General features: G+C 49.5%; 7 protein-coding genes across 7 annotated transcripts; 3 read left to right on the top strand and 4 right to left on the bottom strand.

Moving 5' to 3' along the window:
• Positions 1–1,653: 1,653 nt before the first annotated feature.
• N7500_001124 (phosphatidylinositol-3,5-bisphosphate 5-phosphatase) lies at positions 1,654–4,691 on the top strand (the record flags this gene model as incomplete). Its single annotated transcript, XM_056672270.1, has 2 exons — positions 1,654–2,190; positions 2,277–4,691. The coding sequence occupies 2 exons, from the start codon at positions 1,654–1,656 to the stop codon at positions 4,689–4,691; spliced, it is 2,952 nt and encodes a 983-aa protein (XP_056537843.1).
• Positions 4,692–5,091: 400 nt separating this feature from the next.
• Positions 5,092–6,902, bottom strand: N7500_001123 (Tti2 family protein; the record flags this gene model as incomplete). Its single annotated transcript, XM_056672269.1, has 3 exons — positions 5,092–6,452; positions 6,503–6,689; positions 6,747–6,902. The coding sequence occupies 3 exons, from the start codon at positions 6,900–6,902 to the stop codon at positions 5,092–5,094; spliced, it is 1,704 nt and encodes a 567-aa protein (XP_056537842.1).
• A 114-nt stretch (positions 6,903–7,016) lies between these two features.
• N7500_001122 (uncharacterized protein) lies at positions 7,017–8,006 on the bottom strand (the record flags this gene model as incomplete). Its single annotated transcript, XM_056672268.1, has 3 exons — positions 7,017–7,255; positions 7,304–7,861; positions 7,922–8,006. The coding sequence occupies 3 exons, from the start codon at positions 8,004–8,006 to the stop codon at positions 7,017–7,019; spliced, it is 882 nt and encodes a 293-aa protein (XP_056537841.1).
• Positions 8,007–8,059: 53 nt separating this feature from the next.
• On the bottom strand, positions 8,060–8,974 carry N7500_001121 (uncharacterized protein; the record flags this gene model as incomplete). Its single annotated transcript, XM_056672267.1, has 1 exon — positions 8,060–8,974. The coding sequence occupies one exon, from the start codon at positions 8,972–8,974 to the stop codon at positions 8,060–8,062; it is 915 nt and encodes a 304-aa protein (XP_056537840.1).
• Positions 8,975–9,371: 397 nt separating this feature from the next.
• On the top strand, positions 9,372–11,651 carry N7500_001120 (TRAPP III-specific subunit 85 family protein; the record flags this gene model as incomplete). Its single annotated transcript, XM_056672266.1, has 2 exons — positions 9,372–10,468; positions 10,556–11,651. The coding sequence occupies 2 exons, from the start codon at positions 9,372–9,374 to the stop codon at positions 11,649–11,651; spliced, it is 2,193 nt and encodes a 730-aa protein (XP_056537839.1).
• Positions 11,652–12,048: 397 nt separating this feature from the next.
• N7500_001119 (putative vacuolar sorting protein SNF7 family protein) lies at positions 12,049–13,639 on the top strand (the record flags this gene model as incomplete). The annotated part of the gene is made up of 3 exons (XM_056672265.1): positions 12,049–12,396; positions 12,458–12,880; positions 12,941–13,639. 3 exons carry the CDS (start codon positions 12,049–12,051, stop codon positions 13,637–13,639), a joined length of 1,470 nt encoding a protein of 489 aa, XP_056537838.1.
• Positions 13,640–13,731: 92 nt separating this feature from the next.
• On the bottom strand, positions 13,732–15,047 carry rad18 (E3 ubiquitin-protein ligase RAD18; the record flags this gene model as incomplete). The annotated part of the gene is made up of 3 exons (XM_056672264.1): positions 13,732–14,275; positions 14,333–14,462; positions 14,513–15,047. The coding sequence occupies 3 exons, from the start codon at positions 15,045–15,047 to the stop codon at positions 13,732–13,734; spliced, it is 1,209 nt and encodes a 402-aa protein (XP_056537837.1).
• Between the last annotated feature and the right edge of the window lie 77 nt (positions 15,048–15,124).

Genomic DNA, 15,124 nt, shown 5'->3' with positions numbered 1-15,124 from the left:
TTTAAGCCGAGATCATGATCAATGAACGGGCTTCTTGAATGAACTTGTTATGACGGCTTGGCCACTGCATGTGCGGACCGGAGACATCCAACCTCGCAATCGACGTCCATATACTATATATAATTGACAGAATTATGAACTTCTGGTCTTTCGGTCAGGTCCAGGTTCGGGATACCCGTCAGTTTCTGCTGATGTTGAGGTGCTTTGTATATAAGTCCGGCTCAACAAAAATTGAGAAGGAAAAGAACCTTCGAAGGCAGGTACGACTGAGTCGGACTAGGAAAGACCAAATGCCCATTTTGGGAAGGTATGGGGGAGGCGATCATATAAAAAGTCTCCCCCATCTTTCCTCTTCTCTTTTCTTTTTCTCCTTTCCCCAGCCCTTGACCCCCATCTCACCGTAGCCCACCTGAGATCGTGCAGAGGGTCGTGCCTTACTTACACACAACGTGGATATCAACATTATCAAGTTGTTGAGGTCCATGTGTAGGTCTGTACCCACATCAAACTGGGAGTTCTCGTGGATGTTCTGTGAAACAGTCAATGGCTGAGCTTGGGGCTCAGTAGCCATTGATAGATCCCACGGAATACATGGGGGGTCGATACTTTTGACGGCGTGAGGACTTACAGCCGGTGCAAGCCTGTCAGATGAAACAACTTCTTTCTGGTAGCCACCGCACCACTGGTCCCTCCCCCAAAGAATGGACAGTCCCTTTACAGGATGAAAATTGCGGACTACCTCCAGATGGTATACCGAGCTGGGCAATGACTGGGTCCATATGGCAGAGTCCAACAGTCCAATGTTCGGGAACAGTAACACTTTAGTTTGCTCGTTCTGGGAGTGGGGAGTGGCTGATGTCTTCAGGCTCGATAGTGCTCTTTCTTCTCACCTTTGACTATTTGACGCTGCAAGATTCCTTGGAGCTCCTTCCTTTGTTCCAATGCCAAAAGAAGACCGTATATATTCATGTGTAGGATTGTGGAGGCCAGGTCTAAGACATTTGGCAAGGTGGTTTTAGTTGTTTTGTTTGTTCAGAGCACTCGCAATTTGTATTATCGGTCGTGACGAAGTTGCTCTAGAATAAGATATTCTTGTTAGTACAGAAGACATGAGTCAAATAGACCCTTCTCATGTAAGGTTATACATAGAACATGATAAGTGATAAACGGCACAGAAAAGCCCCTGGAGATACTCTAGGCAACAGTCAACCCTTTGTAGAGGATGATCTCGTACGATACCCATCTGCGAATTCAAACAAAACACTTACAACTTTCAACCGATCTATAAGACCTGAATGGTATTTCTGGGATGTTTGGGCTATATAGTTGCAGAACTTAAATGCATCGATACATCCAGTTATTACTACATAAATTTGCCTCCAAAATAGCAAGAGGCTATAAAGGGGTAATATAATACGTGTGTACTCAAATATCTCCAAAAAATGCTATCTAGGCCGTGTTATCTAGTGATTTGAATATCTCAAGTCAGATTTAGCCCTAAATGTCGGTATATGACCAGTTGGCCGCTATTTACAGCGACGTCATGTGTGGGGACCTCCTCTTTGAACTTCATAGCACCGCCTTTGGCCTCAGAAACATCTGGGTATGCAGCTTTTCAGACTGCATTTTGAGTCGACTTGAGCCTCCAACGCTATGGAGAGCTTCGATGATGTTTCTCTCATTGGACTAGTGTCCCAGGAAGCACCTTTACACGATGAACATCTCTCGACTCCATCCGGTCCTTCAGACTCGAATTTGGCCAAAAAAGACACCACAACCGGACCGACTTCGACCCAAACGATGAGCATCGGACCGTCTTCGCTAATAGAGCGCAGCGATGATGCTGGAATAATAGATGACGCTTCAGCGGTATCGGAATTTCCGTTGCCCTACAACCCACCGCCCGGAGCTCGGATCGAGGAGGAAGAGGAGGGGGATGGCGAAGATGAGGAGCCACAGATAGCAACTTCATTTGAGCGAGAGGCTTCGCCAACTTTTGCACAGAGACACCGATCAGCTTCAGACAACTCGGAGGACGAGGGGATCAACCGCATGCACAAATTCACGCTGTACGAAACCGCGACGCGATTCTACATGGTCGGGATCAATCTTGCGGAAACCCGTTTCCGGATTCTGAAAATTGATCGGACTTCGGAGTCTGGTGAGTTGAGTATTATTGAGGATGAGATGGTATACAATAAAAGAGAGATGGTTCAGTTGCTTGACGCAATCGACGATGGCAACAAGAGCTCTGGCGGCTTGAATCAGAAGTGCAGTGCCTGGGCATTGCTTGGCTTCATCCGATTTACGGGGGGGCATACTATATGTTACTCGTTACCAAGAGGAGTCAGGTTGCCATGTTAGGTGGTCACAATGTCTATCAGATCGACGAGACCGAGCTGATCCCATTGACCACCTCGGAACCTTCACATCTTAAGGCTGAGAAGAATTCAGAAGAGGCACGATATATTGCGATTTTGAACAATCTTGACTTGTCTCGCTCTTTCTATTTCAGCTATTCCTACGACATCACTCGCACACTGCAGCATAACATCTGCCGGGACCGTGAGACCCATCGAGATGGCCACCCACAACCATGTTCGCATGATTACCATTCGATGTTCATCTGGAACCATCATATCCTATCCCCAGTCGCTGAGGCCCTCAAGAATCCCTACGAATGGTGTCTACCTATAATTCATGGATATGTAGACCAGTCAAAGATGAGTGTCTATGGACGAATGGTCTACATCACAATCATCGCCCGTCGATCCCGATTCTTCGCCGGAGCACGGTTCCTCAAGCGCGGTGCAAACGACCTAGGATACGTGGCCAATGATGTAGAGACTGAACAGATTGTATGTGAACAGACAACAACGTCGTTCCATGCTGCTGGTCCAAGACTTCATGCAAACCCTCATTATACTTCATTTGTTCAACATCGCGGGAGCATTCCACTTCATTGGACTCAAGAAAACACAGGCGTATCACCGAAACCGGATATTGAGCTTAATCTCGTGGATCCATTTTACTCGGCCGCGGCGTTGCATTTTGACGACTTGTTTCGAAGATATGGTGCTCCAATCTATGTTCTCAATCTGGTTAAGTCTCGCGAACGAACTCCGAGAGAGTCAATACTTCTCAAAGAATTCACCAACGCTGTCACTTATTTGAACCAGTTTCTTCCTGAGGATAAAAAGCTCATTTACGAGGCGTGGGATATGAGTCGTGCCGCAAAGAGCCGGGACCAGGATGTCATCGAGACATTAGAAGCTATTGCAGGTGACATCATTCCCAAAATCGGATTTTTCAAGAATGGAGACGACGCGGAATCCGGCCTGCGGCTTCAGAACGGTGTCGCGAGGACCAACTGCATTGACTGCCTCGACCGAACAAATGCTGCACAATTTGTCATTGGCAAGAGGGCACTCGGCTATCAGCTTCATGCTCTTGGCGTTATAGATGACACCACGGTGGAGTATGATACCGATGCTGTTAATCTCTTCACGAACATGTGGCATGATCATGGAGACACTATCGCTATTCAATACGGCGGGTCGCATTTGGTGAATACCATGGCCACCTACCGTAAAATCAATCAGTGGAGCAGCCACTCTCGCGATATGGTGGAAAGCTTCAAGCGGTATTACAACAACTCTTTCCTTGATGCTCAGCGCCAAGAGGCATACAATCTCTTCCTTGGGAACTACATCTTCGCGCAGGGAACTCCAATGCTTTGGGACCTTCCTAACGACTACTATCTCCACCATACCAATCCGAAATCCCACTTCGACAGAAAGAAACCTAACTACATCTCCTGGTACACCCCAGAAAATCTAAAGGCCAGGCAATTTCCACCCATCTCATTCCATCCTAAAGCACCACTTTCCCATTTCGATGACTTCTGGCTGGAATATTATCGACCGCTCGCTCTGTCCTCCCTATCCAAAGTCTTTTCGTGGAAAATGAACTCGACGTCCCGCTATCTACCCCCAGTCCGCCCAGGACACCCAGTCCCCGACCTCAGTCCCTTCGTGCCTCGAATCCCTCCAGAGCAGATCCAGCGCGAGCGGCTACCACAGCGCACCGTCAAGATACAAGAGCCACCTAACAGCCGCAGTCGAGACTCACCAAGCACGATTGGTATACCCGAAGCTGCACAGACATGGGCTCACCAACCACCTTCATCCGAGAAACAACCCCCTCTCACGGGCATCATCAAAGAGCCCGCTTTTAAAAACCCCCATGTATCCCGCATCCCACCCATTGACCCTCCGAACGCCCATACTACCCCCAGCAAAGCGGAGATCGCCCAGTGGACCCTTGGACAGCTAGTCAGCGACTCGCTGAACCCGTCTGTCACAAGTGCCGAGGCAGAAGAATATGAGCGGTACATCAACCACCCGCTCAAGGTCCCACTTGTCGTCACATCCGAAGATGAAATGACTGCTTCTTCGCTGCAAGACCACGGCTACAATCTCGATCTCTTGGAGTACGCTAATAAATGCAATGTCGAAGAATCTGCGCTCGAGGCGAGAGCTGGGGTAAACATGCTTGCTTATGCTGAGTTCTTGGATGTCTCCGAGGACGGTCTTACTGTCGTGGGGGAGGACTATGAGAAGAAGAGGTATAAGCGGTATCGCCAGTGGCTGCGCGGGAAGAGTCTTTTCAAGCAGCGGGTTGATCCATGATCTCACGCACTTCACATTTGTGTGTCTGTTTTTTCTTTTTGTTTTGGCGTTTCGCACAGCAAAATTGATACCCTCATTACATACTGTTTATTTTATCGAAAGTTACATGGAGCTGACTTGGTTCCAAATCCAAATATCTACCTTCAACTGAGTCCATGATCATACATAGCAAAGTTAGATACGTATTCATGTCTTTTCCCGCTGTCTACATATTGAACTGACATGGAAAAGAAAATACCCAAAAGTTATATGGAAAATCTATTTGAAATGGCTACCAAAAGGCCTACCAAAAAGACTACTAAAAGACACCTCAAGACCGCATAAAGGGCTGTCTATTCTTCTTGTCATTATTCTTGTCATAAGCCTTTTCCTAATAACATGCCAGAGATTGCCAGTAGCATCAAGCAAAAAGTCCCTTAAGCTCTGAATCCGCATCAACAAGTTCCTGGAACTCCATTTCCACATTTTCCTTCACCTGAACTTGTTCTGGGTCTGGACCATCAGCCGCAATAGCAACAGGGTTCAACAAAACAAGCTTCAAAACCTGAAGCGTGGTTTTCAACTCGTGCTTCAGATTGGTCAGCTCAGAGGAATCTCCGCTATCCTCGGCAATATGGAGCCAACACGAACTCAGCCCGCTCAGGATCTCACCACGCCAGCGCCAGATCCGCGGGTGTGCGTTCTTGATCACCACCTGTGTAGCTAGTGCTGCAGCAAGCAGGAGTGGGGGATGTGCTGTTCCGAATGGGTTTGATAGTGTGGTGTAGAGGACTGGGATGAGTTCTTGGAGATACTTTGTTGTGTGTATTCCCAGCTCATCGATGATGATTGTTATCTTTTGTAGGAGGAAGGTTGAGAGATGGGGGTGCGGGAAGGATGCCGTTGAGCCGGAGGCTGGAGTCCCGGAGCTGACGTGGTGGAAGGAGGAGATGAGGTTTGATCGGAGAATTTTGGAAAGGCTGGTAGTGTAGGCCTCTTTATCCTTTTCGGATTGGGCGGGGCCTTTATATGCGGTTTTGAGGGTAGATAGGAGGGCTGGATATGCTTCTCCTAGTAGCTCTAGGGATCTTTCCTCGGGTGTGATGGATGGTAGGGAGAGAAGACACGGCGTGACGGCGTCTTCGAAGACAGAAGTGAGGTTGGTTCGACGGAGGATGTCGGAGCCGCTGCTTTGAATCGGTTGCAGCAGCTGAGTCAGTAGAGCACAGCCTTTTGTTTTATATGGGAGGTTGTTGTCGTCAACCATTGCTAGGATAGTGGGTACGAAAAGCTGGAAGTGTGCTTCGAATTCTGCTTTGTCCTCAAGTTGGTACTGTGAGAGGATCCACGACAACACAGATGCGACGTAAACATCGGTGGTCTTCCAAGGCTTCGCCGATGCATCTGAATCGCTTGCGCCGAAGCGAGGTAGAGTTTGAGGATGGAAATTCTTGCGGCCGGCACTGGTGATGGCGGGATTTTTTGTCTTTGCAAAAAGAGGCCTAATCCTGTCCCTGAGGATAAAGTCGATAGCAGGCCAGAATGTATTGGCGCGACGAGTGTCCTGAACCCACACGCTCATGAGCATTGACGCCGCATTATAGCTCTCTGACGTGGCCCATGGATTTTGCTCGTTGGCAAAACATGCCCCCGCAAGAAGAATGTCCGCTGCATTGTCTGGTTTGCCATTTGGCAGACCTGTCAAGGGCTTGTTCAAAACCAGAAGCAACTCTAGAGCGAGCTCAGACCTAAACCGACTCTCGTTCTGAGCTTTGATAACATCTGTATGGCACAATGAGTCAAAGCTTCGCATGTTCATGGCAAGAGCTTACCGTCTGAAATCTCAGCAGTCTCATCAAAATCGACTGCAAAACCTGATGAAGGCAGAGCAGCAGCACTGGCCCAGTCGAACAAATTGTTCACGGCCTTGGCCTCGGCTGGTTTCAAGGGTCGCGGGCCTTGGTCATTTGGCAGCATGCCATCCCAGTAGTCGATATAACTGGTCACAGTAACGAGACTCTCGCAGATCTAGCAAAATTAGTTTATTTGTTTTTCAAAAAGTTGATATAAACATACATTCAAATGCGTTGAGTGATCATAAGTAGCGACGTTCTCCCATAATTGAGCCAAATCACATTTGGACGCAGCTGCAACGGCGGGGAAGAAACCGATTGGCATTTTGCCGGGATTCTGCACGAGAGCCTCGCGGGCTTCTTTGCGCAGTTTATCCATTGCGAACAATATTTACTACAAAACAGAAAGGAAGAGAAGAGTTGTAAACAAAAGTCACGTTGTCCGCGAGGGCATGGGGTTTTTTCATTTGTCATCGGATCTTCAGTTTGGACGTCACTTTAATTCTGCTCGTCGACCCACGATCTCCTCCAGCACTTTTTCCTTCTCTGTGATATCAGGATGAAGAAGTTGCCATTCCATGGCCATATTAATTGCCTTGGACATCCAGGGTCCCTTTTTGGCCCCCAGACTTTTCAAAATTTCGTCGCCGTTTACAATGGGCTTGAGGTCACAAACGTCCTCGAGATCGCTTTCTACAATGTACGCAAGGAACTGATCGTATTCGCGGAAGACTACACATCGTGAGAATTGGGATGTTATCATCAAGGGATGAAACTTACCTTCTGCGAACTCACGAAGCGCCATGGCTTCTTGCATGATAGCCAGGAGAATGCAAAGCTTCCAATCCTTGTTCCACGACCGTAGTTGCAATCCAATGTGCTGTCGGATTTCTGCCGGTGTTCCACTGATCTCGTTGGCAAGAAGTGCATTTTTGGTGGCAATTGCTTCCTTGTAATGCAGAGCAGAAGCGCGCAGGGCATTGAGGGTCTTGTTGTCAGTACGAAGGCTATCTCTTCCAACCTCAACCGCTCGCGGAGGCAAGGGTTTGGTTCCTTTTCCAGTACGACCGGGGATAGAAGTCCAGGGAGCAAAGGTCGCAATCATCCAGGCATAGTATATGGTAGTCTCGTCTCGGAATAGAATATCCCGAACGCGCTTAGTGACTGCTTGAACCTCTTCGCTATCACCAGCCTCAGGATGCAGCAATCGTGCCATGGTATTGTAGGCAAATGGCCATGTTGATGTATCAGCCTTGACCTCATCCTGATGATTAGCGAAGATAGTGGGGAACAGTTGGAGTCGGTCGATGAGCTCCAATGCACCACGAGGATCGGGGCCTAATATATGAGATATGACTTGTCAGAAATGTAAAGCACTTACCAAGCGCAATGACTCACCGCGCAACATCTTTTCCAGCTCAGCTCCCACTCGCTCTTTACTGATTTTAAGTTTCAACGCCTCGCGAATATCTTCAATCTTCATAGCGGCTTCGGTTTCGGGCTCAATTTGATACCCCAGTCTGCTCGCAAACCGGATCAATCGAAGCACCCGCAGCGGGTCGTCTTTGAAGGTTTGGTATGGTTCCATTGGGCATCGAATAATCTTTTTTTCATGTCGCCCAGTCCTCTCTCTGTGAAATCCTCCAGCCGTGACTCATTAAGGTTGTAGAAAAGTGCATTGATTGTTGCATCGCGCCTCAGAGCGTCTTCGACAGCGGTGCCGAACTCCATTTGAGGATTTCGACTGTCGTCTGTGTACGTTTCCTTCCGTAGATTGACCAAATCAATGTCCAGGCCGAAGATCTTGGTAGTCACGGTCTCGAGATGCTTTGACTTCTCTGGGTTGGCCTCGATTTTGTGAAGGCTCACAATGGCATCGTGCATTTCCCCGTTTGGAAGGCCTTTCTTGTATTTTTCAAGGTGCTCTGGAACATCCAGATAGTCTTTCAGGGCCATACCGAACTGGTATCCCGTCATGTTGCTGATGCCCACGTCGATATCATGGCTCTCGACCCCGAGCAGCTTGTCTCTGACCCACCCGCCTGTGAAACGCAGGACAGTCCCGGAGTGATCTATCAAAGTGCTACCCCCCGCGGTAGTTTTCTTCTCGGTGATGTATTGTGCGACATCGAGGAGTAGGGTTCGTAGGGTGCTCTCAAGCGGAGTGAGTTCGATTGTGGGTATGTCGGGGCTCATGGTTGCATATGAGTCTTCCCGCGTCGGAGAAGAAATGCGTCGCCTTTTACTGACTCGTTCTGAGAAGTCTGGGTCCGATTCGGGGTTGCGCATGGACATGCGACGAGGTACAGATGCAGAGTAGGTTCGGAGGGGCAGGTGTTGTTGAAACGGGTGTAATTGACCAGCTCTTCTCGCTTGAGTGCGGGCAAGTGGAGCTTTAGCTGAAGGAAGACCAGAAGCCTTAGATAGACACACGAAAGGGCGCAACTTCATTGAACAAAGCCAGGTTAGATGCTCTGAGAAAATGAGTCAGTTCGATTGTCGATAAGCATGGCCCTCACGTGGTTTGCATCACCACTTGGAGAGATCGTCAGCCTATACCTGTGAAGTACTCTGTACTGCATTTACAGTTGGCAAGACGATCATCAGCCTCATCAAAAGGCTTTTGTGCCCAATCTGTCCACAGGTTCTGCCGCTCTATTTCGTTGTCGTGTCTGCGCTTATCGGCCCGAATCCGTCGACTTGGCTTTCTCCCCCAACAACACCTCCGTGAAGCCGCCTGCATCCCACTCGCTCTATCACACCTTGTTCGACCTCATCTACCCGTCGATGGGGCCTGTCGATTAAATACACTCGCTTTAAACCTGCACAAAGCAGCAGGTGTCCGCTCATGACATCGCCCGGGGATGCTGCTCCGGTCAAACCTCCGCCGTCCTTCTCCCCCGGCGTTGCGCGAGTCGCATCCACATCGCCATCACGATACGCCGGGGAGCATGAGCCGCAATCTTTAGATGCCGAACTGGCAGAATCCCAAACAGTCTCATCGCCACCCCCTCTCTCAGGCACGATCGCCGACTTACCAATACGATCCGGCTCGTCGCACTCGCGCTCTGGGAGATCCTCCACCCCACAATTAGCAAGGTCATCAATCGGTTCACCTTTTGATGGAAGGGCTGATGGATCGGACGACATCAGAACATCAATCATCCGGTCATTCTCACCCACGATCGCAGTCCATGCCTCCGAGGATACTGATAATTTGGTGCGGAGTAAGGGGTTCAAGGGGGGATTTTGGGAGTTGGTCCGACCTTTTGGAGAGACAGTTTCCGGAAAGGTGGTCATCCGGGACAGTATAGGCTCGAGTCGTGCATGGGAAGACTATGGAGTGCGCTTTGCGGATTTCAAAGGGATCGGCAGGGCGCCGGCTAGTCGAGACCCTGGGCCCCTGGCGCAGATGGAAGAAGTGTTGACGAAGCAGTTAAACTCCTCAGATGGCATGCTTGGTGTATCTGTCCGGACAAAGGACGTTTTGGGATTCCCTGCAACAACTCCTTTATGCAAGTCGTTTTTGCAACAAGTGCTGTGTTCGGCACCGACAGCGCCCCATGAGACATTTGGCCACCCAGTAGCCAATGTAATAGCAATCAGCTCGCGCAATCCAGCCCCGCTGGAGACACTCCGGCAACTTTATGCTGATGGTACCACTGGATCCCAACAGTTACCCGAATGGGTCAACCAGGAGTATCTTCGATATTACGTTTTAGTTCATGACGAAGAACGAGACGATATCACGGAATCTATCAAGCTTTATGATCAAATGAAGCGGCACTTTGGGCTTCACTGTCATCTTTTAAGACTACGGAGCAGTCAGTGTGTGGTGACAGACGATGACAGCATGCAAGTTCCCCAGTGTGAATGGCTCTCGCCGGCAGAGCACCTGTCGGGAGCAGGCGAAGCAGGCAAGTTTCTACCGCCATGTGTTAGGACGTAAGCTAACTTTGCACCAGAAGCCTTGGTTGACCTCGGCACTGACGGCACACCATATCTCTTTGGCTCCGATGCTACTGCGATTAGGGCATTTATCCGAGAACTCGTGGTGCAGTCTGTCATCCCATTCATGGAGAATAAAGTAGCTGTTTGGAACGATCAGGTTGCATCTCGGAGGCGTGGTATAAGTGGCAGATTTATGTCGATGTCTCGGCGATGGGCTGGCTTCGGTTCCAGCTCACGTTCAAGTATTGGAGGGCCGTCGGGTGGCAACAGCGGTAACTACGATCCAGCGCAACATTCTTACAGTCCAGACTCCCAGGAGGCTATCTTGCGAAAGATGGCAGACTTTGCGTTCATGCTCCGGGATTGGAAGCTAGCTACGTCCACATATGACATGATTCGATCTGATTTTGGCAATGACAAAGCTTGGAAGTACCATGCAGGCGCCCATGAAATGTGCGCTGTTAGCATGCTTCTAAATCCGTTGGCCACATCGGCCAAAATCAAGCTTGAAAGCGTCGATCAAATGTTCGAGACTGCTTGCTACTCCTATCTCACACGTTGTTCAGATGCGCCACATGCACTGCGCTGTTTATCCCTAGCGGTTGAGCTTCTCAAGTCTCGTGGCGGGTCAGCCACTGAAAGTGCAGCCAAATGGGCCATGCGGGTCATGGACTTTGGTCTTGTGGGCTCAGTGGGCCAGATTCTATACACCGAGAGGGTATCAGCTTGTTATGCTTCAAAGACACCAATTGGAGCAGCAAAATGGGGTGGGCGTCGTCGAAAAGCCGGCATGTGGAGCATGCTTGCTGCCGATCAATGGCTCAAAGCTGGGCAACCAACCCTAGCTTCAGCCTGTTTGGAAGAAGCTGAGCGTCTCTATGCTGACGTGCTACAGGCTGATGGGGTGTTCCCCATGCCTGAGATGCAGAGCTTCGTCGATAACCTGCGCCATGCTGTCAAGGTTGAATATCTTGAATCGAGGGGATTCGATGCCCGAGATGAACCGGCGAGCGATGATCCCCTGGGCACTGAGGAGACTAGTGAGAAGCTCGACATGCGCCATCATCGCCGGTCTTTAATTGGGCTTCCTGTGCAGCTGGATGCCGGAACTTTCAACTCGACGCAGGGGTCTCTGGACCCCGAGAATCCATCAAGTGATGACTTCGAACGAGCTTAGACTCATTATGGCCTTAATACCTCATCATAGCATACATATAACCATAGAATACAAGCTTGTTCAAACAATCATTCAGGTGTCTGATGTTAAGTATACATGTCTATCAACATTATGTCACGGCCTCCAGGGGGTCCACGGGTATCCACCACAGGCGTGTCACGTGGTGCTTATCGATAAAGCTGTTGAAGCCGTAGCAGCGTTCATGGGTGGATGCACAGATGACCCCATTTGCTTTGTCTGCGAGGCTCCCAAGAACACATTTTCCAAAATTAGGTCCTTGTGCTTAGAGCGAGTCGTTTATTTTTTTTTTCTTAACGTATTCTTGCATGATGAGCGAACTACTAAGATATATCCTCACTCAAGAGGAAGCATTTCGAAGGTAAAGACCGAGTCACAAATGCCAAAACCAGAGAAAGGACACCACGCTTACTGTCAATATCATGTCCTCAGAAATCGCTTACCATCTCTGTACTCTGACTTCACGCCCCAAAAGAAGACAAACCCCGACGGCTACGCTGTTAACGTCGCAGCATGGGAACAAGCACTCAACCGAGCCGCAAAACGCGGCTATACCTCCTCTCGCGGTGTGCGCGCACGTTCCGGCTCCAATATATCAGCTAAAAGCGGAACAGCATCTGCTAAACGAAAGAAGACGGACCACCTGATTCTGCGGACAGATGAGTCGCTGCTCCGGGATTTAGAGAGTCCGGAGTGGGGGAGACCCGTAGCTCTGGGCACTGTATTTGTGGGTCTATGATGTTTCCTCTAAGTGGCAGATCTATGAAGTTAACCAACGAGTATTACAGGACGAGGCAGTGCGCAAGAGTTCGATGATTCCATTACCAATCTACAAGACAACTGCTGGGCTTTTGCAAAAGAAGAGTCAGTGGAAGCTAATTGACCCTGGGGTTTTGAGTCCTTGGAATGTTATGAGCTGGGGAGCTCGGCAACTCAAAGGGTTTGTGATAGGTTCTGAGAGCGATTCGGCACCAAAGCTGCAGGTGCAGGAGTTGGTCTTGGTAGAAAACCTACAGGAAGCAGCAGACCGAGCAGTTAAGAAAGCAACAGGCAACAACTCAACAAAGCTTGACCTGATTTACTCTAGAGAGAGCTTTGTTGAAGAATTTGCAGGCATACTGAACGACGCTACAGAATTATCAGATGCGGATTTTGATGTCTTGTTGCTTTATTTGTCTCGCGATAGCGGTGCTATTGCATATGATGGGAAGGTAAGTTGGACTATATAAATATGGACAAAAAACCCAGATACTGACTTGATTGAGTATTAGACAATCAAGTTCAAATCCGCAGGTGAATCGGGGGAGATCACCCAACAGGACACAACCATTGCATCCATCAAGACTTTGGTGTCGACAATGTCGAAACAGGTCACAAGTCTGGAAGCCAAGATCGCTGAGTTGAATTCGTCTGCAAAGGCGGCCTTGGCCAACAAAAACCGTATTTCGGCGCTGTCCGCTTTGCGCTCTAAGAAGCTGGCTGAACACAACCTCCAGCAAAGGTTCAACACCCTCATGCAGCTCGAGGAGGTTTATTCCAAGATCGAGCAAGCGGCCGGCCAGGTTGAGATAGTACAGGTCATGCAGGCGAGTACCGGTGTACTTCGCGGTCTGCATACTCAGATCGGCGGCGCCGAGAGGGTTGAGGACATCGTTGAAGAATTGCGGGAAGAGATGACCAAGGTAGATGAGGTCGGAAGCATCATTAACGAGGCTGGCCCGGTCATTGATGAAGGAGAGATTGATGATGAGCTTGCAGAGATGGAGAGGAGCGACAGAGAGGCGAGAGAGAAGGAGGAGGCGGCAATCACCGAGAAAAGGCTTGCCGAACTTGACAGCGCCAAGCAAGCCTCCGACGAGGCCTCCCGCAAAGCACGTGCGGCCAAAGATGCAGAAGCGGAGTTGGCAGATAACCTTATTGACCGGCTCTCTAACATGTCTGTTGAAGACCGCCCGATGCAAGCAAACTGACGCCCTCCGAATTGTGGGGGAAACCTTGTTTTACATGTGACTTGTTCTTTTCGGTGCTTCTCAATTCAAGTTCAATGTGGCTTGTTTTGCGATCACCCAGATAGATCAACGACATGATTGGCATCAGTGTCTGGGTTGAGCTCAACGCGTGCACCATTTACGGGTAAGCCGGTACCCTCCTGGTGGGCAGAAGAGGATGAAGATGCTCCGGGGATAGTCGATCGTACTTGCACCTCGCTCTTTTTACGCGCATTTGCGATCAAACGCTTAAAATCATCATCGTGGTTGTTTGACCACTCATTGGCATCGAAGTCCTTGCGCATGACATTATTGGAAGTGGTGAATGCTGACGGCGCCGCCGCATGTCCACCCTGCGTGCGTTCCCAAACCTCTAGTTCCTGGAGCAATATCCGCTTAGATTTGGGGTATTTGGAGTCGCAGTTTGCATTCCAAAGGTTCATCCACTCCGTATGGCGTCTTTGCAACAGCTGTTTTTGACCCCAGTCTGGGATTCCAAGATCTCGGAGCTTTTTCCGCAATGAGTTATCCTTCAATATGGAGTAGTTTATAGCCGGAAGCCGCTCGGGCTGTTTGCCGGGGAGAGGGAGGTCTCGTTGGGATGTGCCTTTTAATGACCTGTAAATATCATCTAATTAGCGCCATTTATTGATTTGTGCAATAGAATTTACATACCCAAAAGATGCTGGCTTCGTAGAGGTTTTCCTAGGCACTTCTTCTTCCTGCTGGTGCACGTTCAGGTGTGGAAACACTGCCTCTTCTTTCATTTTGCGAAAGCATATTGGGCATGCAACCAGCCCATCTTCTGTGACGTGATTAGACGGGTATGGTATCCATGTAGTAAAAGTATCATACCAGGCATATATTCTTCATCATCCTGACTATCCTCAATGATTTCGGGCATGATCTGAGGAACGGTTCGCTCTGCTACCGAGCCATTTATGGATTTTTGAGAGCGAGTCCGTCGGCCTTGCGAACTCGTTTCCGGGACCTGGAGGTCCTTCTCTTCGACCTGCTGGACCTTCCGCTTCTTCTGGGCCGGCTCTTCTGTTTCTTCTTCTCCCCTGGTAAGACGCACGTTTGCCCTTCTCGCAAGATCCAGTACACTAGGTCGTGCCAGTTTAAACGCGTCGACGAGTTCCTGCACTGCCCAATTGCGACGAAGTTTGAGCTCTTGGTCGGAGCTCCGGCATGCAGGACACTTGCCTTCAGCGCTAAGGCAACGGCGAATGCATAGCGAGCAGAATGTATGACTGCAGGAAGTAATAACGGGGTTATCGAAGAAGTCTTTGCAGACTTGACACCGCAATGAGGATTCGAACGGCGCAAGTAATGAAAGTGGCGTTTCCAGCCAATCGGTGGAGTCGGGGAGCTCGAACGACTTATCCATTGGAGCAAGACCTAAGCCCTGAGCTCTCAAGATCTTTTATTTGGCAATTCTAGCCGGACTCACCCGGCAATAGCAAA

Source organism: Penicillium coprophilum (assembly GCF_028826855.1).
Source record: "Penicillium coprophilum strain IBT 35676 chromosome Unknown utg000001l_segment0_segment0, whole genome shotgun sequence".
NCBI lineage: Eukaryota > Fungi > Ascomycota > Eurotiomycetes > Eurotiales > Aspergillaceae > Penicillium > Penicillium coprophilum.
The sequence above is the reverse complement of the archived record's forward strand: the minus strand, read 5'-3'. Positions and strand labels throughout refer to the sequence as shown.